Raw genomic sequence first — 24258 nt, 5'->3', positions numbered from 1 at the left:
CTATGGAGATAATGCTCGTAATCTCATTTGGGGGGCTCTTAATAAATTGTAGTATGAGACAGAAGGATGGGGCAATGATTTAAAAAAAAAAAAGGTGATGTATCAGTTAAAAGAAAAAAGAATGGCAGACCAGGGAAATGCAAATCAAAGCCACAATAAGATAGATACCACTTCACACCTACTAGGATGGCTAGAATCAAAAAGACAGATAAGTGTGTCAAGGATGTGGAGAAACTGGCCCCCTCACACACTGCTGTGGGAACGTAAAACGGTGCAGCTGCTTTGGAAAACAGTTTGGCAGTTTCTCAAAAGGTTAAACTAAAGAGTTACCATATGACCCAACAATTCCATCCCAGGGTGTATACTCAAGAGGACTGAAAACCTATGTCCACAGAAAGGGGAAACAACCCAAACGTCTATAAACTGATGAACAGATAAATAAAATGCAGCATATTCATATAATGGAATATATTCAGCCACAGAAAGGAGTGAAGTACGGATACATCCTACAATATGGTTGAATCTTGAATGCATTTTATATGAAATGTCCAGAATAGGTAAATCTATAGAGATAAAAAGTAGATTAGTGGTGCCCTAGGCTTGGGAAGATGGGGGAACAACTTTTAATGGGTAATTAAAATAGGAGAGGGTCATTTTTTGAACAGACACATAATGCTAGAAGCAAAGAACTTTCTTAAGAAAGTTAACCCAACTGCACACCCAACTGCATGTGACACAATTATTGTCACACAAGTGTTAAAAAGTATCAATGGATCTATATATATATGTCTTCTATAGATATAGAAGACAATCCAGGACACACTGTGTAGTAAGAAAAGCAAGTGCTAACTTTGAGGAAGTCCGGGAACACTCTGTGTTTGTTTACTGTACAAGCCCTAGCCATGAGAAGGCTTCCAGTGGGGAGACATTTTAGAACATATTTGAATGTGAGTAGAAATGCAAATAATGATCATCATAGAATGGTACTTGACCATTCTCCACCCTACAAAGCCATGTGATTCTGCCAGGCTTGAGTGTCTTGACTAAATAACCTGTTTCTTTTAGGTAATGTTCTAAAAGTGGCTGTGGTGATGGTTTGTATAACTCTATGAATAAACTAAAAACTATTTGAATAATACACTTTAAATGGGTGGATTGTATGTCATGTGAATTACATCCCAATAAAGCTGTTATTTAAAAAATGGCAGAATTGAGGCAGTAATGTGGGCTTTAAAGTCATCCTCAATCAACTTTATTCTCTGGGTAGCTAGTTCTCTTATGTCTTAAGGATGTAATTTAAAATCCTAAGAACTCCTGTAACCTTGGTACCTGAACACTACATTTGGTGACCAAGTGGGTGAACTGCAGGACTGGGAGGGGGCTTGTCAGTCCTGATTCTTGAACCCCAGGACCTCAGGGATGTCTTCATTTCCCCGCTTTATGTTCTCCCTTATAGCAATCTCTACCTTTACAAAAAAGCTGGATCCCACAGCAAACTGGTGGACCAAGTGAGCTCAGTGCTTTGGTAGCTGCTGACAAGGGACATGGAAAAATGTTCCTAACACATACAGTTTTAGCCACAGATTCGGCCTTCATTAATCCCCACTAAGTGACATAAAGCTGCTCTGACACAGGCTACCACTGTCTGAGAAACGTCACACTCCTGTTTCAAGGATACTCTAATACCGGGCATACAAACAATCACAAATCCACATACATACACACTGGAGCTTGTAGCCACTGCAGTGACTTGGGAGGCAGGAAAACATGGGAAGGGATGGTGGGGTTTTCTTCCACCTTTCCCTTTACCTGTTCTGCCAGAAGGTGCTGTTGCCTTTGCAAAAACTGCTGTTGTTGCAAATGCTTTTGTTGCTGCTCCCTCTGTTTCTGTTGGTCCAAAAGCAACTGATGCTGCTTCATTACAGCTGCCTGCTGCTGGTTACTGAGAAAGGAGGTGCTACTGTGAGTGCTGGCTACGGACACGGCAGGTGGCTGAGTCCCCACACTGGCAGCCTGGGTTGGTACAGGGACGCTGGGAGGGTTCTGGTCCTGTCAACACAGAAAAGGGGGTCTCAAGTCAGGTGGGACACACTGAAGACTATAAGCCCTGATCAGAGAAGATGAGCTGCATCCAGTGAAAACCTGGCTCAAGGCTCTCTCTTGAAGCCTCTTCTTCCCTGCAGGCGACTCCAGTGAAACCACCCTCCAGGGCGGGGCTGGAGACCAACAGCACTAACACCTGAGTATCCAGGCATGGCAATGAACAGTCACTAGCTTCATGTTAGGTTTGTTTCCTATGATTCACCAGTGGCAAAGGTGTGATTTTACATTTAAGCTCGTATATTTGTATACATAGTTCCAGTGGCAACTGTAGCTTATAAATGCTCCCTTACTGGAATGCATGGGTGTGGATAGGCCCCCAGAGGAGGAACTTCTGAGGGGCTCTGGTCGATGGAGATGCTACATTCTGAGTGTGCAAACCTTGGGCCCCTGGTGGCTGGGCTGTCCCTGAACCTCCTGAAATTATATGGTTTGTCCACATGTGTACAGCATTTTCCTAGGAAGAGACTGCTTGACTTTTGTCAGATACTCATGCTCAAAAAATACTGAGTACCAATGAGAATTTTAATGGATATTCTCTATTAATACCTGGACCTAAAGTGAGAGTCATGTCAAAGGTTACCACAATATTACCCCAACATCATTACTTACCTTTAAAAGAAAAGGAAAAATTTTTAACTCATACAGGAAAAAGGCAAAAAGCAATTATCATTTGAACAAATTCAACTTTTTGAGCTTTTACCCAGTCCTTATTTATTTGTATGTATGTATGTATGTATGTATGTATGTATGTATGTATTTGGCTGCACTGGGTCTTAGTTGGGGCATGCGGGATCTAGTTCCCTGACCAGAGATCAAACCTGGGCCCCCTGCATTGGGAGTGTGGAGTCTTAACCACTGGACCACCAGGGAAGTCCCTCATTTGTATATTTAATCTTTTTACAAGATTCTGATCTTAGAGTAGACAGATTCTGAAGTAATCTCCTCACTCCAATCACCAGAAGCTTATGGACTACAAGAGTGCCTTGTGAGGTGCAAAGTACTACTGAAATGGCAGACATCACTGTGCCACTCTTTCTTTAGGATGCTCTCAGTGGCTATGTAGCAGTTTAGTGGCTGAAATAATTAGAAGTATGAATGTTTACACATGCATTCTTCTGCTGACAGATGCTTAGACTGCTTCCAGTTTTTGGCTATTAGAAATAATCATGCAATTAGTATCTTGTATGTAACTTTCTTCCTTTTTTTGGATTATTTCTGCGGGGGTATATAATGTGTCAATGCTTACGAACATTTTTATGGCTTATGAAAAATACGAAAAGTCAAATTACTTTCCAAAAGCATTGTGCCTATTTACATACCCTCACTACTATCTGAACATGTCAATTTCCTCATGGTATTACTAGCATTTTTTTTAATTTTTAAAATTTTAGAGTGTGCTACAAATAGACTGCAGGCTTACAGTAGTGAAAGAAAGGAGGCAATGCAATACACCCAACTGCATGTGACACAACTATTGTCACACAAGTGTTAAAAAGTATCAATGGATCTATATATATATGTCTTCTATAGATATAGAAGACAATCCAGGACACACTGTGTAGTAAGAAAAGCAAGTGCTAACTTTGAGGAAGTCCGGGAACACTCTGTGTTTGTTTACTGTACAAGCCCTAGCCATGAGAAGGCTTCCAGTGGGGAGACATTTTAGAACATATTTGAATGTGAGTAGAAATGCAAATAATGATCATCATAGAATGGTACTTGACTATTCTCCACCCTACAAAGCCATGTGATTCTGCCAGGCTTGAGTGTCTTGACTAAATAACCTGTTAGGAAGCAGCACTCACCTAAATGTTATAAGCTTACTAAAACTTATGGTATTTTGAACACACATGTTTGAAAAGTGGTATTAAAAAAAAAAAGCAGAGCCTCTAAGGACATTAAATGTGATCTTGCCACAAATAACTTAAGTTGTATGGCATGAAAGAGACACTAGACCAAGTGCAGGGGATTCCTCAAATGAGTATACAGTTAAAACCAAGTTACACTAGGGAATTTTACCCTATTTTTGTTTATTAAGAATCAATCCTGTTTGCTTGGTCAATTTTCACTCCCAAGGGAGTCAAAGGACGAAAGTACCAGCTCCCTCCCTCCCTTTGTTTCACAACTACCTGGGACCTGGTAACCACACTAGGATGGATGTGGATGCAGAGTAACAGAGTAAAGCCCCGTGCTCACCTGGCTAGGTGGAACCAGTGATCGGAAGGGCAAATTTCCTGGCTTTGGTTTCATTAGAAATAAGGAGTTCTGCTCGTTGTTCAGATGAGACAGCTGCTGGGGAAGATAAGCCATCAGGGCCGGCTTGCTCTGGCCAGCCCCAGGGCCGCCTTGCCCGCAGTCTGCTTTGTAGTGAGAAAGGGGTTTGGTGTTGCCGTAGTCCAGCACGGATCCTTGGTTAGCCACGGGATTCTGATTCAAGTTACTTGGTGGCTGGTGACTCAGCAGGTTCACATGGCTGGGCTGGAGGTAGGGGCCTCCTGGCCGAGGGGAGCTCTTGTTCACACTGGGTATCATGAGCAGTTTGGAGCTAGTGAAGTCTTGCTTGTAACCGGGAGGGCTGGCAGGTTTTTCCATGGAATAAGGGACATTTAAGGGACTGTGGGAGGGGCCTGTCTGCTGCCACGTGGACATCTGGCCTGGAGCTGGTGCTGGGGCAGCCTGCTGTGGGTTCTGGAGCATCTGCTCACGCTTCTGCTTGGCAGCGATCTGCTGGAGTTGGTGGGCAGAGGATAGCTCTGAGCTCCCGCCTGGGCCCTGGCTAGGCAACACCACACTGGAGAGGGCTCTTTGTGCATTCTGGGCTTGGGCTGATGCTGACATCAGGTTGGGACTGGGATTGTCCACCCCAGGCTGACCAGAGGTGTGGAACAGGGGCTGAGAGCCCCCTAGGCTGGGTGAATCTGTGCTCACAGGGCCAGATGAAGGCCCCATAAAGGTCTGTCCTGCAGACCCAGCCCTCACTTGTGGAGAGCCTAACTGTTCTTGTTCAAAGGCTGCTGGAGAGAATTCTGTTTTAATATTAATGTCCTGTGCCAAGGGGGTCTGTGTGGCAGAACCAGAAGACTCTGGATCCTTCTTCTCTTCAAAGTCCTCATTAAATAGATCCTTCATGTCTTCATCAGGCACTGACCTGTTCAGCTCCTCGATGAGCTCCTTCCACTCCTGCTCATTAAGGTTGAGGTCAGGCATGAGGTTGCTTTGAGATATGGAGCCTCCGGCCCCTGTGATCATGCAAGGCAGGTCGTCCACGGGCTCCTGCTTCAGTTCTTTATTCAGGCTCAGGGGAAATGACTCACTGGGGTTGCTGCCTCCATTCAAGTGGAGGCTCGAGTCTGCCAGACACTTCTTGTTGATGGAGTCCAGCCCCAGTGAATGCTTCCCGCTGGCCTGTAGGGCCTCTGTGCCAGGCTTGTCAGGCTGACCAAGGGGGGAGGCTGGAGGCAGGCCATTGGAAGAGACGGCAACTCCCAGAGGGGCCTCCCGGCGGGTCTTCTTATGCCCAGGAAAGAAGTCTCCATAGCCATTCTGTTGATCACCATTCTGAGGGGATGTGGCACTATCGAGATTCCTCTTCACTGTATCATGGAGATGCTGAAAAACAAGAAAAAGAGTGACTTATATATACACCACGTATGAGGCCCGTCTGCTTCTCATGGTGACTTAAACCAGGGGCCTGTATCCCTGCAGTGCTCTCCTGCCGATTTTGCTTGCCCAGTTTACAACCCTCACTTCTGGGAACACACCCCTATTCCCCCTCCAGGGTTGTCTCTGCCTCTTCCTCTCTTGTGGCCTTGCCTGAGTGAAGACTAGCTTAGCTGTGGGAAAGTAATCTGGCTGCAGTCAATGTCAGTCCCTGGACTCTTGCAGCTCTTTTTGCAGGACACAAGCCTGATGCAGCCCACAGTCGTCTAATCTGAGGGTGTGACTGAGAATGGAGCTAATGAGAAAGAGCCAAAGGATACATATACATTCTTGAGGACATCATTTGCATCCCGAATCTAGGTTATACACGAGACCAGCCATCCCCCTGGACTTTTCACTTATGGGAACCAATAAATTCCTCCTTGTGTTTAAGCTGGTTTAACTTGGATTTCTGTTGCCTTCAGCTAAAGGAGACTGGGCTAGTATAGGCTCTTTTTCAGGCCTTGTTGGGGGCTGATCACAAGCTCCAGGCCTCCATCTTGGTGCACAGGCATTTTCATGCCCTTCCTCATCTTTCTAGGTGCCCTTGCCCGGCTCCACCCCTTGTCTGCAGGCTAGGCTGCTTCCTCATATGCCTTACAGGCCTCTGCCTTTTGGCTTCTGTCCCAATCTGCTCCCCACCAACCGTGAGTATCTTCTAATCCCCTGCACCCAGTCACCAGCCCTCCCAAACCCTGCCACTTCTTAACAAGACCATTAATTTGAACACAGTCATGTCTGTCTGGCAGTTACTTACTTCCCCATGTTCTCCTCAACTGGATTTGTTCAACTAACCTTATTAAGAGTCTACCGTGTGTCAGGGACAAGTGCTGTGGGGATATCAAGACAAATGAGGTGGTCCCTGCTCTTCATGGGCTTCCAATCTTCTAGGATATGGGACATACATGGACATGGCTACAGAATAAGACAAACACCATATGCAAGCCGTAGAGCAATAAGCACCCTGAGAGTTCAAGGGCAGGAATTTCATGGAGAGAACATGACAGGGAAGAGAAGAGGTGGTATCTTTCCGTTATTTCCCAGCATCGTTTTCAGCTACCAGGATACAACTCTTCCACTAACAGAGGCACCTGCACTCAGCCTCTATACATGTCTGCTCCTTTCCTATGTTTACTTCTGTTACATTTTTGTCCTTTATCCCCCACTCTCAATTCCAACCTCCCCCCCAACCACTGGCCCTAAGCATTTATACTGTGCTATTTACAACATTCCAATTAACAGCTTTCAGTATTAAAGATAAGCAGATTTCAGAGGAATCAGAGAGTAGCACAGGACACTCTGTGCTGCTTTCTTCTGCTACAGAGAAGGGCCACAATGACCCACCACATCCACCCCAGGAGGCTGAGCACAGAAGTACCTGACCCCCTGGGCGGGGGGTGGAGGGTAGGAGGGGGCCAAGGGCACCAGCTCTCAGCAGCAAACTACCCGTAGACACAAATGTGTAATGAGCAAGAAAACAAGGAGGGCAATTTTATCAGTCCCTGAGTTCCAATTTTAATGTTCCATTCCCTCTCCTTCAAGATTTTCTTATTTCTTAACTGTTAAAGCTGACTGCACAGTGTTCTATAAATCCTGGCTAAGTATTTCTTTAAATGCATATCTGGGTACTTAAGTTAGCTCAGAAAAGGTTAGGAATGCTCAATAAATGGAACTGTAGGGCAGAAGTATAAGCAAAACATGATCCTAGGACTCAACTCAAGAACACAGCCCCTACGTATAGAGGGAACATATCTCAAGATAATAAATTTATGACAAACCCACAGCCAATATAATATTCTGTGGTGAAAAGCTGAAAGCCTTCCTGCTAAATTCTGGAACAAGACAAGGATGATCACTCTCACCTCTTCTACTCAACACAGTACTGGAAGTCCTAGCCACAGAAATCAGACAAGAAAAAGAAATAAAAGGTATTCAAATTGCAAGAGAAAAGGTAAAATTGTCATTATATGCAGATGATATGATACCATACATAGAAAACCCTAAATGCTCCACACAAAAACTACTACAACTGATAAACGAATTTAGCAAGGTAGCAGGATACAAGATTAACATACAGCAATCAGTTGCATTTCTTTACATCAACAATGAAATATCAGAAAGGGAATGTAAAAAAAAAAAAAAAAACAATACCTTTTAAAATCGCACCCCCAACAATAAAATACTTAGGAATAAACCTGACCAAGGAGGTGAAAGACATACACTGAGAACTATAAAACATTAATAAAGGAAACTGAAGATGATTCAAAGAAATGGAAAGATATCCCATGCTCTTGGATTGGAAGACTTAATACGTTAAAATGGTCATACTACCCAAAGCAATCGATAGATTTAATGCAATCCCTATCAAATTACCCATGACATTTTCCACAGAACTAGAATAATCTTTTTTAAAACTTTTTTTTAAAGATTTATTTATTTATTTTATTTATTTTTGGCTTGAGTTGGGTCTTGGTTGCGGCACGTGGGATATTCATTGCAGCACATGGACTCTTCGTTGCAGCATGTGGGCTTCTATCTAGTTGTGGCATGTGGGTTTTCTCTTCTCTAGTTGTGGCACGTGGGTTCCAGGGCATGTGGGCTCTGTAGTTTGCAGCACGCAGGCTCTCTAGTTGAGGCGTGTGAGCTCAGTAGTTGTGGCACATGGGCTTAGTTGCCCCACAGCATCAAACCCATGTCCCCTGCATTGTAAGGCAGATGCTTTACCACTGGACCACCAGGGAAGTCCCTAGAACAGATAATCTTAAAATTCATATGGAACCATAAAAGACTCAGAATTGTCAAAGCAACCCTGAGGAAAAAAAACAAAGCTGGAGGCATAACCCTTCCAGACTTCAGACAATACTACAAAGCTATAGTAATCAAAACAGTGTGGTATTGGCACAAGAACAGACATACGGATCAATGGAACAGAGGGTCCAGAAATAAACCTACACACCTACAATCAATTAATCTTCAACACAGGAGGTAAGAATATACAATGGGAAAAAGACAGCCTCTTCAGCAACTGATGTTGGGAAAGTTGGACAGCTGCATGTATATCAATGAAGTTAGAACACACCCTCTCACCATACACAAAAGTAAACTCAAAATGGCTTAAAGACTTAAATGTAAGACATGACACCATAAAAATCCTAGAAGAGATCGTAGGCAAAACATTCTCTGACATGAATCATACCAATGTTTTCTTAGGTCAGTCTTCCAAGGTAACAGAAATATAAACCAAACCAAACAAAAAACCCAAACAGGACCTAATGAAACTTACAAGCTTTTGCACAACAAAGGAAACAATCGACAAAATGAAAAGACAACCTATGGAATCGGAGAAAATATTTGCAAACGATGAGACTGACAAGGGCTTAATTTCCAAAATATACAGACAGCTCATACAACTCGACAAAAAATGGGCAGAAGGGCTTCCCTGGTGGTGCAGTGTGGTTGGGAGTCCGCCTGCCGATGCGGGGGACGCGGGTTCATGCCCCGGTCCAGGAGGATCCCGCATGCCGTGGAGTGGCTGGGCCCGTGGGCCGTGGCCACTGAGCCTGCGCGTCCGGAGCCTGTGCTCCGCAACGGGAGAGGCCACAACAGTGAGAGGCCCGCGTACCGCAAAAAAAAAAAAAAAAAAAAGGGCAGAAGACCTAAATAGACATTTCTCCAAAGAAGACATACAGATGGCCAACAGGCATATGAAAAGATGCTCAACATGGCTAATTATCAGACAAATGCAAATCAAAACTACAATGAGGTATCTATCACCTTACACCAGTCAGAATGGCTATCATCAAAAAATCTACAAATAATAAATGCTGGAGGGCTTCCCTGGTGGTGCACTGGCTGGGAATCCACCTGCCAATGCAGGGGACACGGGTTCGAGCCCTGGTCCGGGAAGATCCCACATGCTGTGGAGCAATTAAGCCTGTGCACAACTACTGAGCCTGCACTCTAGAGCCCGCGAGCCACAACTACTGAGCCCACACGCCACAACTACTAAAGCCCCTGTGCCTAGAGCCCATGCTCCGAAACAAAGAGAGGCCACCGCAATAAGAGGCTCATGCACTGCAATGAAGAGCAGCCCCCACTCGCCGCAACTAGAGAAAGCCCGCGTGCAGCAACTTAGACTCAACGCAGCCAAAAATAAAATAAATTTATCAAAAAAAACACAACACCCTTTAAAAAATAAAATAAATGTTGGAGAGGGTGTGGAGAAAAGGGAACCCTCCTATACTGTTGGTGGGGATGTCAGTGCAGCCACTGTAGAAAACAGTATGGAGGTTCCTCAAGAAACTAAAAATAGAATTACCATATGATCCAGCAATCCCACTCTTGGGTATATACCCAGACAAAACTATAATTCAAAAAGATACATGCACCACTATGTTCACAGCAGCACTATTCACAACAGCCAAGACCTGCAAACAACCTAAATGTCCACTGACAGATGAATGGATAAAGAAGATGTGGTACATATATACAATGGAATACTACTCAGCCATAGAAAAGAAGGAAATAATGCCATTAGCAGCAACATGGATGAAACTAGAGATTATCATACTAAGTAACGTAAGCCAGAAAGAGAAAGACAAATACCATGATATATCACTTATATGTGGAATCTAAAATACGACACAAATGAACTTATCTATGAAATAAATAGAATCACGGACATAGAGAACAGACTGGTGGTTGCCAGCGGAGGGGGGTTGGAGTGGGAGGTTGGGGTTAGCAGATGTAAGTTTTTATATACAGAACGGATAAGCAAGTTCCTACTGTATAGCGCAGAGAACTATATTTACTATCTTATGATAAACCATAATGGAAAATATAAAAAAAGAATGTATATATATATATATATATATATATGTATAACTGAATCACTTTGCTGTACAGCAGTAATTAACACAACATTGTAAATCAACTATACCTCAATTAAAAAAAAAATACTGGGACTTCCCCGGTGGTCCAATGGCTAAGACACCATGCTCCCAATGCAGGGGGCCCAGGATGGATCCCTGGTCAGGGAACTAGATCCCACATGCCACAACTAAGAGTTCACGTGCCACAACTAAAGATCCCGCTTGCCGCAACAAAGATCCCGCGTGCTGCAACTAAGACCTGGCACAGCCAAATAAATAAATAAATATTAAAACAAAACAAAACTAAGAACACAGCCCCTACAACACAAGGACATGTGTGCTTTACTTTCATGTAGGTTTTTCTGCTTCCTGCTGCCACCTAGGGGTGAGAGGGGGAAAGGAACCATAATCCTAAAATGGACCCTTTATAAGATCTTTTGTTTTAAAAGTTTCCTTCTGGGAAGGTAAATTCATACCCATTTAGTCCGTCAGAAGGAAATAAAAATGAGTTGCTAATTTTAGGGGGGGTTATTCTTTCTATTATTTCTTTTTGTTTTTTTGAAAATCATTTGTTCCCCAGTGTCAGGTTTGGGCTCTCTGTAAACCTGGGAGCTCAGTTTTCTATTTTCCTAAGGGGGAAGATGGACACCTAAGAGGTCAACGCACCTGATGAGTCAGCTGATTGTCCCAGATTAGAAACAGAATCCTTCTTTGCCATAACAGTTATAAAAGCTACCACGTCCTCTTTCAATATCCACATGCAAACAGCTGCAGACAAGTTCCAAAGTAACAACTTAATTTTGCAATACCGATTGCTTTTAGCCAAAGGAAACGCCAGGTCATTTTCTCAACTGTGCACAAAATTTAACTGGAATGATGTAGGTGGGCTTGGGAAGTGTGGAATACGGTGGCTCTGGCAGATTTTTGAGTCTTGAGCATTTGCCGGAGTGCCTGATATGTGCAGGGCACTGCAGAGGAAGACAAAGATGAGTAAACCATGGAATCTGATCTCCAGGAATTTATAACAGATGGGAAAATGGTCTGAACTGATTATAAATTATTTAAGAACAAACACAGTAAGAGCTATAAAGCATACAAGACTGGCTGTCCTTGTGCTTGCCCTCAGTGTATCTGGTACTTCTGGGTACTCAGCTCAGAGGTTTCTGTTGTAACTACCTAATGGTCTCCTGATGCACAGGGTTTCAGGAGGATTCAGTTCTGGGATAATGTGATCTGGTGCTCATTTCCTCCACGAGGGGGTTTTGTTGAAGAATACTTCATGCTTGATGGTAAACTGGAGGCCTTGCATGCTCACCCAGTCAGTCCTGACTCCTACCCTAGCCTCCTAACCCATCATCTTCTACTCTGCGAGAGGGGCCCCAGGATATCAACGGTGAGTCAAGCTGGAGTTGCCACACCTTATGGACACCAAATCAGTATACTGTACCCACACACCCACTAGATCTCACTTAGTGAGGACAGTCCCTCACCTAGTCTCTACTTCCACCACCCACCAATGAAATTCCAGTGTGCTTTGTGGTAAAACTTCCCCAAATGAGAGTTCTCCCACTCTGAATTAACAAACAGATGTGGCTGTTTAAGACGGGGTGGCTCTCTCATCAATGTTCCTTATGCACTGACATGTAGATGAAAGTATAGGTTGACAGGGACTTCCCTGGCGGTCCAGTGGTTGGGACTCTGCGCTTCCACTGCAAGGGGGCGCAGGTTCAATCCCTGGTCAGGGAACTAAGATCCCACATGCTGTGTGGCGCGGCCAAAAGAAGAAGGGAAAAAAAAAAAGTATAGGTTGACAATATAGAGGTTCCTCAAAAAACTAAAAATAGAGTTGTCATATGTCCCAGCAATCCCACTCCTGGGCATATATCCAGACAATAATATAATTCAAAAAGACAGAGACTTCCCTGGTGGTGCAGTGGTTAAGAATCCGCCTGCCAATGCAGGGGACACGGGTTCGAGCCCTGGTCCAGGAAGATCCCACATGCCGCAGAGCAATTAAGCCCATGAGCCACAACTACTGAGCCGGTGCTCTAGAGCCCGTGAGCCACAACTACTGAAGTCCATGTGCCCTAGAGCCCATGCTCTGCAACAAGAGAAGCCACCGCAATGAGAAGCCCACGTACGGCAACAAAGAGTAGCCCCCGCTTATTGCAACTAAAGAAAGCCTGCGCACAGCAACGAAGACCCAACGCAGCCAAAAATAAATAAAAAATAAATTTCTAAAAAAAAAAAAAGAAGGAAATAATGCCATTTGCAGCAACATGGATGCAACTAGAGATCATCATACTAAGTAAAGTACTTCAGAAAGAGAAGGACAAATACCATATGATATCACTTATATGTGGAATCTAAAATATGACACAAATGAACCTATCTACAAAACAGAAACAGATTCACAGACATAGAGAACAGACTTGTGGTTGCCAAGGTGGGTGGGGGGTCGGGAAGGGATGGATTGGAAGTTTGGGGTTAGCAGATGCAAACTATTATATATAGAATGGATAAACAACAAGGCCCTACTGTATAGCACAGGGAACTACATTCAATATCCTATGATAAACCATAGTGGAAAAGAATTTTTTTTTCTTTTTTTGCCGCAGCTCATGGCATGCAGAACTTCTCTGACCAGGGATTGAACCTGTGCCCCCTGCATTGGAAGTATGGAGTCTTAATCACTGGACCACCAGGGAAGTCCAAAAAGGATTTTATAAAAAAATGTAATATATATGTATAACTGAATCACTGCTGTAAAGCAGAAATTAACACAACATTGTAAATCAACTAAACTTCAAAAAAACAGAGTATAGGTTGAAACATATAAAATCATTTAACTTTTTAAGGTAATATTGGTAATTTCAACCTAATACCATGCTCACCTTTCTTTCCCCCATGAGCTCTTCTAGTACCCTGTATATACAGTGAGGACACTCAGGAACCCCGACTGTTGTTGGAAAAGATCCTCTAAAGGTAAAGTGGATCTATTTTCATGCAACATTAAAGGTTTCAATGATTTGAGGAAAAATCAGTGAGGTCCAAAGTAGCAACTCTGATAAGGCACTAATCTGAGCCAAATGCTACAAGGACAAGTCATTACTTCCTTAGTGTGCCTCGAGGACCACTCAGCACCTGCACTTACTATTCCCCACTGATTCAGAATCTCACTCAATCTTCAAAGGTACCCTGAAGATGAGTATCACTGTTTCTGTTTTACGGCAGATTAAAGTCAGATTACATGAGGTTTCCTAAAGTTTGAGCATTCAGAGGTCTTGGGAAGGATCTGCAGCAGATCCCCACAGCCCTGCCCCTCCCCTGGTCAGTCTGAGATCGGGCCCAAATTAATCCCAACTCCACCTGTGAAGCTAAAAGAGTTTGGTAAAAAACAAGCAGCAGGGAGTGAGTCAAGAGTTTCAAACTGTAAGGAGAACCTCCCTGAGACCAAGCACAAAGAGCCCTGTTAAGACGTTACCAGAAAAATGGGCTGTGCTGAAAAATATCTCACACACCAAGGCTACAAAAGATTCTTTGTAAAATATTTAAAGAAAAAAATGTTACAGAACCTTCTATAATTTGCTACTAAAGATTCCCACTCTTAAGACATTATGTCTTAATAGTTTGGTATCATCACTGATTAGAAGCACACTGAGTACTAAGGAGATCTGTAAGCACCACTCCTTGCCACTAAATCTGCCTACAAGGACATACTGAAAATGCCAAGTTTTGAGAAATGTATTTTCCAGAAAACTTTAGTTTTGTGCCTAGACAATTTTATCATCACCTTAAAAATTTTTTTTATTTTGAAAGAATTATAGATTCATAGGAAGTTGCAAAGAGTACAGAGGGTCCTGTGTACCCTTCACCCAGTTTCCCTCAACAGTTGTATTTTACCTAATTATAGCAAAATATCAACCAGGAAGAAGATATGGGTAGAATGTGGGTGTACAGTTCTATGTCATTTTAGCAAATGACTATCACCTTTTAAAAAAATTTTAATTTTATATTGAAGCATAGCTGATTAACAATGTTGTGCTAGTTTCAGGTGTACAGCAAAGTGATTCCGTTATACATATACATGTATCTATTCTTTTTAAAATTCTTTTCCCGGTTAGACTATCACCTTTTTTGATAAGAAAACTTTTAAAAAGCTCTTTTATAAAAAGCTATTTAAGAAAGCAGGACTATGTATTTAACACAATGTAATCTTTTCCTGCAATGGTTATAAAGCAGAAAGTTAAAATTCACACTGTATACTGAGAATCAAAATTGATAAACAGATTGGTTCTCATGCTTGGCAAGCAGTCCGCACATTCTCTTTGCTATAGAAAAACCTATTTGGGAAGCCACGTGAGGCTCAGAAGGTTGCACGGTGTATATGGAAACAAAGCAGGCTACTGCTAACTGGCTGTGTGATCTTAGTTAAGATGCAATTCTTCTAGGACCTGCTTTCATGCCCTATAAAATTAAGATCCTGGGTAAAATGACCTAAAGTTCCACTCAGCTTTAAAGGTCCACACTGCTGTCCTGTTAATATCGATCAATGCCCTGTAGAGGGAGATACCCTCACGGGTTCATGCAGTGCTCATTCACGGAGATCCTACTATTTGACAGATAATGCCCTATACAGGCTGTGCACAAAATAATGGTGAATTCAGATATTCACTAGGTTTTCACTATATGCTAGGCAGAGCACTAGTTACTGGGGATAAAAAGATAAAGAAGACATGGGACTTCCCTGGCGGTCCAGTGGTTAAGACTCCGTGCTTCCACTGCAGGGGGCACAGGTTCCATCCCTGGTTGGGGAACTAAGATCCCACATGCAGCAAGGTGCAGCCAAAAAATTAAAAAATAAAAATACTTTCACTTAAAAAAAAAAAAGGACAAGACATAGTTCCGGCTCCACCCCCAGAATCTGATGGAGAATCAATGAAGGCAGGCCCGAGTGTTATGGGAGGAAAGAGAACAGAACAGTGTGGGGATGGCATGCTAGACTTTCCGGAGAAGGGGATGCAGAGAAGTCATCCAGAAGAGGCGGAAGGCACTTCGGCTGAGAGGCAAAGGCAAGGATATACAAATGAGCACTGAATGGCAGTAGATGGAGGGAGGTAAGCAGAAAAAAATGAGTTGTTTAATGCTGATGAAGCATAAAGGGCACAACAGGGAGTACTGAAAGGGAAAGGCTGGAATGGACTATGACTGTCCCAAATGTGATTTAATGAAAAATGTTTGAAAATACACAAAACTAGAGAGAACAGTATAATGAATCCTAATATGCCCATCACTCAACTTAAACAACCATTAGTATTTGGGCATTTTGTTTCATTTCCATCTCCTTATCTTCCCCACCCACCCCCCCAAAAACCTGGATAATTTAAAAAACAAATCCTAGGCATAACATCATTTAATCCACAAATACTTCACTATGTATCTCTAAAAAGTAAGAACTCTTAAACATATATGCATGTAACAACACAATGTCATTATCACACCTACAACATTAATAATTCTTTATCATCACCACCTCAAACCCATTAGGATGGCTACCATCAAAAAGCCAGAAAGTAACAAGTGTACAGAGAAACTGGAACCCTTGTGCACTACTGGTGGGAATGTAAAATGGTGCAGCCACTATGAAAACAGTATGGTGGTTCCTCAAAAAAAAAAAAAAAAAAAAAGACTTACTGTATTAGCCGGCAATTTAATTTCTAAAAGAATTCCATTTCCAAAAGAACTGAAGCCAAGGATTTGTACATCCATGTTCATGGTAGCGTTATCCACAATAGCCAAAAGGTAGAAGCAGCCCAAGTGTCCACCAATGGATGAATGGATAAACAAAATGTGGTATACCCACAGAAGCCTTAAAAAGGAAGGAAACTTGGACACATGCTGTAACATGGATGAAACCTGAGGACATTGTTAAGTGAAGTAAGCCAGCCACAAAAGGACAAATACTATATGATTCTATTCATATAAGACACCTGAAGCAAATTCATTAAAGACAGAAAGTAGAATGGTGGTTACCAGAGGCTGGAGAGAGGAGAAAATGGGGAGTTATTGTTTAATGGGTATAGTGTTTTCAGTTTTGCAAGATAAAAGAGTTCTGAAGAGGATGGATGGCGGTGTGGTTGCAGACAATGTGAACATACCTCATGCCACTGAACTGTACACTTAAAAATGGTTAAGATGGTAGATTTTTATGTTATATGTATTTTACCACAATTTAAAATTTTTAATTCTTTATTATTATCCTATATCCCATCAGTGCTTACATTTCCCTGTCTCATCAATATCTTTTGCAAACAAAACAAATAAAACAAAATTAAGCATAATAAATTATGGAAAATTTCAAACATACAATACAGTAGAAAGAAAGTACAATGACCCCCATGTACCCATTGTCCAGCTGAAACAACACAGCCCATCTTGTCTTATTCACACCCTACCCATGCTCCCTGGACTAACCTAGGAATCACACCATTTCTCCTTAAATACTTCAGCATGTATTGCTAAAATATAAAAGCTTTTTAAAAAACAATCACCAAAGAACTCTCCAAGCACTTCAAAAATATGATCTAAAAAATGTTGGGACTTCCCTGGTGGTTCAGTGGTAAAGAATCCGCCTTCCAATGCAGGGGACATGGGTTCGATCCCTGGTCAGAGAACTAAAATCCCACGTCTTGGGGAAACTAAGCCTGCGCGCCGCAACTACTGAGCTCCCGTGCCTCAACTAGAGCCCCCGTGCTGCCAACTACAGAGCCCACACACTCTGGAACCCGCGTGCCACAACTACAGAGCCCACGTGCCGTGGAGCCTGTGCGCCACACCTAGAGGAGAGGAAAAAAACCCCACACACCACAACTAGAGAGAGGCCCACACACCACAATGAAAGATCCCGTGTGCCACAACTAAGACGCAACGCAGCCAAAAATAAGTAAAATAAATAAGAAAAATCTTAAAAAAATAATAAAAATAAAAACGTTATTAGGGATAATCAAGCCACTTTACAGATGGGGATATCAAGACTTGGAGAGAGAATGTATGTTGCTGAAGGTTGCATAGCAAAATTAATGGAAGATCTGGACTGCCTGATGATGTTTCAAAAAAATATGGTCTACACAAGGATGATTCTAGTTAACTGAACCTTAATCACTTGTAAGCAGCATGGTGTTAGATTTTTTAAAAATACATGCTTTCAAATAATATAGACCTCATTTAAAATCCACCTCGGTCGCTAACAAGCTATATGATCTTGGGCAATATGCTTTACCTTTTGAAACTCATTTCTTTCATTTATATGCAGGGACTAATAATATCCATTCCACAGACTTGTGAAAACTAAAGTATGTTAGAAAAAAAATATGGTTAAGTACTTACCTTAAAATTTATGGCTAACTACCAAAAAGATAGAAATATGGTTTTTAGCTTTAGAACCAACAATAGAACAAAAGGGATCACAGAAAACACTATCAATCTATCCAAAAGTAGGAAAGAAAAAAGGAAGAATCAAAGAAGGGAGACAATAAACCAACAAGTACTAAAAGAACAGAAATAATTTCAAATATGTCAGTGATTATATAAATGTAAATGCATTAAACTCTCCAATGAAAAGTTAGAGACAAAAAAAAAGATAACCATAACACGATTACTGAATGTTAAAAAAAAAAATTGTTGCTACAGTTGGTTTATTCAAATCAGTATCCAACACACTGCATTTGGTTGACATGCTCTTAAGACTTTCAATATGTTAACAGTTCTTTCTCCCTTTCTTCCCTTTGTCATTTATTTGTCCAAGAAGCTTAGTCACTTGTCCTGTAAAATTTTCCACTTCCACAGTTGGCTGACTGTGGCCCCATGGTGTCCTTTACAAGTTCTATCCTCTGTATTTTCTATAAACTGGCAGTTAGAAGCTCGATCAGATTCAGATTGGGGGGTGGGTGGGGTATAAATACTTATAGGTGATGTGTTGCATGTCATTTTAATGGGACCTTAGCAGATGAGGTCAGATTTGTCTTTTTATAAGCTCTCTATAATGACTGTGTGGTGAATGGATTTCAGGGAGGGAGGCTACAAGCCAGAGTAAACAAGTAGGTAATTGCAGAAATAGTTCATGAAAGAGATGAGGATCTGACATGGGTATGGGAAAAAAGAGATGATTTCAGATTTAGGGAGGAAGAAAAGTCAGCAGATACTGGAAACCGATTTCAAATTGAGGGTGAGGGAGAAAGGAGTTTCTATCTAGTTTGCATACATGGGTAAGATAGAGAACAAAGGAAAAGCAGGGTTTTTTTGGGGTGGGAGGAGGGTTCCTTCAGTTTTAGCCACAAAGAAATGACTGGACCATCCAGGTAATGTCCACGAGGCAGTGAATAATACTGACTATGAGTTCCATGGAAAGACGGTCATCAGCAACACATGCAGCTAAAACCAAGAGCAGATCCATTTACTCAGAAAGAGTGAGAAGCCAGCCAAGGGGCAGATAAAGAGCCCATACTGAAGACAGAGCACAAGGGAGAGTGATGGGTTAAATGCATCCGAAAAGTACATTGGGTCTGGTCACTAAACGATCACCGATGTTGTTGCCCAGAACAGTTCCAGAAGAATGACTGCAGTAAAAACCCTTGACTTGAGACGTGAGTAAGTAGAGAGAATACGGATTGTTCTCTTCCTAGTTTAAAAAGGGAGATATAGAGGACTTCCCTGGTGGCGCAGTGGTTGAGAATCCGCCTGCCAATGCAGGGGACACAGGTTCGAGCCCTGGTCCGGGAAGATTCCACATGCTGCGGAGCAACTAAGCCCGCGAGCCACAACTACTGAGCCCACGTGCTGCAACTACTGAAGCCAGCACGCCTAGAGCCCGTGCTCCGCAACAAGAGAAGCCACCACAGTGAAAAGTCCGCACACCACAACAAAGAGTAGCCCCCACTCGCCGCAATTAGTGAAAGGGTTAAAGGAGGGTTATTTTGGAATGATACATGAGCTCACTTAAAGAACAGCAGATAATTACTTATCGATTAGACTAGATCTCTCTGAAATTCTCTGGAATTCTGTTATTCTATGAATGCAATCAGGCACAGGAATATGAATATGAAAAATGTATCATAACAACTACCTAAAGCATAAACACCATGATCTTCCTGTTTACGGGGCAATTCTGACTTAATTAGGGACTGTGTATATAAAAGCAAGGCTATGCCCTTCCGAAGCCAAGCCCTCCTCCACTTGGGTTCTCTACCCCATTTGGCCTCCTCAAGGTTCTTGCTCATTCAATTACCACCTTTTTCTCTATTTCCCATTCATCTCCCTCTTTACCAGTTCCTTCCTCCCCTGAGCACTGACACATGCTCAGTACCTCCCATCTTTTAACTTCCATCCTACTCTCCATACCATTTAGCACAGTGTTAAGAGCACAGCTAGGCTGGGTTTGAATCCTGGTTCAGTTGCTTAACTGCTGTGTGCTCACAGAGAAATTGCTAAACATCTACAGAAGCTCTGGCTCCTCATCTAAAAAATAAGGTGTGGCGGTGGGGAGGAGGGGCTGTGAGGCGCGTCACTACCAGTTATTGAGGAGCTAACGTTCTTACTGTTCAGCTAATCCTCTTCCTTCGCTTCAGAGCTTCTTCAAGGAGCAGTCTCTACTTTGTCATACTCACCAAGGTGATCTCCTGGTTCTTAAATCCAAGGAACTCGTTTCAAACTGTATCTACCTGACCAGAGCACTGAGCTCTGACCTTCTCCAAACGTCTTCCTCCCTTAAGGCCCACGCAACCACACTGGACCTGCTCCTGCTTCCAAGGCCACTGTTTGCAGGCTGCTCCTTCTCATGCCTGCTCCTTCAGTGATGACACCTGCAAGGCATTCGTCCCTCTTCACTGCTGTCACCTCACCAGGCAACCCCGTCCACGGCCTGACAACCTGGCACAGGCAGGCACTCAAATATTTACTAAGTGAACATTTCCCAAATCATCACCTTTGGGCCCAGCCCTCTGTCCTGTGCTCTAGACAACTGTAAACTGGTTATCTCCAAGTGGATATCAGACAGGATATCCTCCAAACTCAGCTCTTTGCCTTCCTCCCCAAATCCGTTCCTTCCCCTTACTCCCTGACTCGGTGCATGGCTCAATCCTTGACCTCTTGGATGATCAGGCATTGATTTCTGCTGATTCTACCTTTTTAATCGCTCTCCAGTAAGATCCCTCCACACCACCTCCATCTTAGTTCAACTCCTCATTATTATTATTTTTTTAACCTAGATTACTGAAGTAACTTCATGCTGATCTATTCTCACTCTGTTCTAACCCACTCTTTATGATGCTTTCAACGTGATCTCTAAAAAACACACATATTTGAACCATTTAAAATTCCTTACTTCCCCATCACTTACACATGAAGTTCCAATTCCTTAACCTGGCATGTACAGGCCTGTTTGATCTGATCTCAATAAACTCTGTTCAATCCTCTGCTGTTCCCTTGAAGCCTAGACTTAAATGAACTCCTTTCAGGACTGAGAATATATCTCTGGCCTGGCGACCTCCTACTAATCTGTTAAGATTTAGCTCAAACCTCAACTCCTCTAGAGCATTTTTTCCCTGGCCACTTACCCCAAACCTAGTCAAGTTCCTTATTCCATCCCTTAGTGCTCTAACAAACCTTTGTACTTGTATTCCATGACGAGTCATACTGCAAATACTCACTGATCTATTTCTCTACATCTCCCTCCATCCGTAGAGGGCAAGAGCCCTGCCCTTTTCACCCCCAGTACTCAGCAAGTTACAAGCACCCAATGCTCAGCAAGTTACAAGCACCCAATGAACATTTCTAGAATTAACCCTCCCACCTTCGCCATCACTCCCTTTCAGTCACTCTATTGTTCTTTAGCCCCATGGATATTTGTCCTTCAGTTTTGTGGGATCTCTGCCCAATAATGGAGGCAGTACTGGTTCACCTAATCTCCACAACTACCTATGGGGTGGGCTTACAGTGAATGGAAAGTGAGTGCTGAATCAGGATTTGAACACAGATCTATTTGATTCAAAGTCATTTCCCAAAGTTCAACTTCTGTGATTCCTTCAAATGTACCTCTTTTTCACCTCAAAACTTAATGTCTTTACTTATCAACTCTCTTCTTTCCCTCTTCTCTGAGAGGGAAACATCTCTCCTTGCAAAGATTAACTCCCTTCAGCTGCACCTTCTTATTCCCTCTGGACCTGCCTCATCTGAGACTTTTCCCCTTCAAATTCTTCCCCTCCCCACCTCAAAAAATAACTTCAACCTGTTTTGTTCTAGAGCAGTGGTTCTCAAAGTGTAGTCCCAGACCAGTAGCATCAGCATCACCTGGGAACCTATTAGAAATGCAAATTCTCAGGCATCAACTTGGGTTAATGAGACCCACTAAGTGAGAAACTTGGGGTTGGGCCAAGGAAACAGTTTTAAAAAGCTCTCCAGGCGTAGTCACATCAAAAATAAACAGGTGAAGCTAATTTTAATAATTTATTTAACCCAATATATTCCACTTCAAATGTAATATTTAAAAAAGATTTTGCATTCTTTTTTGGTACTCAGTTTCAAAATCCAGTACATATTTTACACTTTTGGCACAATTCAATTTGGACTAGACACACTTCAAGCACTTAACAGCCCTCCGTGGCTGGTGACTACAGTACTGTACAACGCAGCTCTAGCAATCAGCTTTGAACCTAAGTGTTCAGGACAGCACTAAGACGAAAGGGAGCGCCCCTAAACCTGCTGCCTGCTTCTGGCAGCAGGCTCCTCACTGCACACAAGGCTCCTCGTCACAGCCTACCCTCCTGTGTCAGGAAAGCTGAACTTCAACATACCAGGACCCTTTGTGCCTCTGCATGGGCGGCTTCCTGGCTGGGAAGCCTCTACGTTGCCCCTTCTCACTTTCTCCCAAACTGCTTCTCATTATCTCATTCAGGGTATTCAACCAAAATCTACTTAGAGCTCATCAAGCCAGCAACTGTCTGGGCCTTGAGGATATAGCAGGGAAGGAAACAGACAAATCCCTTGCTCTCCTGGAGCCTACATTCCTATCAACTTGTGCTCCCAAGGAAATAAAGCACAGAAAGGAAGTTTGTGGGGGCTTATGATTTTTAAAATGTGCTCAGTAAAGGCCTCACTGAGTGTGAGAAGTTTGAGCCAAAATCTGAGAGATGAGTAAGAGGTGCCATCTCTGGAAGAGGGTCCAGGCCTAGGGAACAGTGATACAGAGGCCGAGTGGGAGCGTGCCTAGTGGTGGTGGTGATGGGGAGCCTGAAGTGATGATGCCAGAGGGGATCCAGGGGGAGGAGACCGAGTGAGAGAAGGCAGGAAGGACAGGAGTACCAGACTGCACAGGGTCTGTGGGCCCTGGTTAAGGGTTGGTTTTATCCTCAGGTGAGATGGAAAACCTATGGCAGGGTCCAGCAGGGGAACAAGATCACTCTGGCTGCTGGGCAGAGACCAGATCATAGGAAGATTAGGGCAAACAGGAAGACTGATTAGGAGGCAATAATCCAGGTAAAAGAAACAATGGCTTAGACTGGGGTGGTAGCAGCAGAGGTGGTGAGATGTGGCCAATTCTGAATGTATGCTGAAGGTGGAACTGTTGAGGTTTGCTGATAGGGTTTTGCCCAAGGGTCTCTGGGAAAAGAGTGTCCCTGGCAGGCTCATGTGTGGCTAGAGCACAGTGAGTGATGACAGGTGGCGGCAGAGAGGTCAGGTTCACTGGTGCTATTCTGATGGACTCTCAGGCTAGCAGTGGGGAGAGGCCATGGGTGTGTGGCAATAAGGATGGAGGTGAGCAAGCAGAAAAGTGGATGTGCCAGGAGCACAGGGAGCTGTGTGGGCATCCCCCTGCACTCAACAGTAAAGAGCACCTAGTGCCCACCTTAAAGTCTTCCTCAATTCCCAGAGGCGACTGCAGAGTTTGCCACTGGCTTTTCGTGCCACCCTCTAATGTGGCACATGGAACACAGCACAGTGATGTCCAGTCCAATCCCGCATCTGTCTCTGTCAGCTCCAAAGGCAGGGTCACTCCCTCATTCACCTCTAGTCTTTTCAGCACCAGAACGGGACCTGACTCATTAATACCGCTCAGTAAACAGACCCCTAAATTTTGTTCGTTGGGATTGGCTAGTTTGCCAAACCAGCTCATACCTGATTTGATGAGAAGAGGTAGGCAGGAGATCAAAAACAACAAAATAAAAACAAACATTTAAAAAGAAATCTCCTAAACCAGTAAGAGTACCATTTATTAGGCACCTATTCTGTGCTAGGCAGAGCAACTCTGCAAAGCAGGTATTATCACCATTTCACAGGGAAGGGAACTAAGGCTTGGAGAGGGTAAAGAGAGCAAAGAGGAAGAAGATCGGCAGTAACTGTAGCTCAGAAGCAGTATCAGAGTGCGTGTGTGGAGTGAACATGGGAGTGATAGCTGCTCACATCTTTTTTGAAAAAAATTAATTAGTTTGTTTTTGGCTGCATTGGGTCTTCATTGCTGTGTGCAGGCTTCCTCTAGTTGCGGCAAGCGGGGGCTACTCTTCGTTGTGGTGCGCAGGCTTCTCATTGTGGTGCT

The 24258-nt window shown here is 43.2% G+C and overlaps 1 protein-coding gene across 1 annotated transcript in view; it reads right to left on the bottom strand.

Moving 5' to 3' along the window:
* The window catches only part of MAML1 (mastermind like transcriptional coactivator 1), a 45520-nt gene that overhangs the window by 5162 nt on the left and 16100 nt on the right, over nt 1-24258 (bottom strand). The window contains exons 2-3 of the mRNA XM_082836641.1: nt 4300-5712; nt 1810-2049 (exon numbers count right to left, since the gene is read on the bottom strand). Coding sequence (XP_082692767.1) covers nt 1810-2049; nt 4300-5712 — 1653 coding nt within the window. The remainder of the gene's footprint in view (nt 1-1809; nt 2050-4299; nt 5713-24258) is intronic.

This window comes from Leucopleurus acutus (assembly GCF_964270905.1).
Source record: "Leucopleurus acutus genome assembly, chromosome: 3".
Classification (NCBI taxonomy): Eukaryota; Metazoa; Chordata; class Mammalia; order Artiodactyla; family Delphinidae; genus Leucopleurus; species Leucopleurus acutus.
Note: the sequence above shows the minus strand (reverse complement) of the source record. Positions and strands in the feature narration are given on the sequence as shown.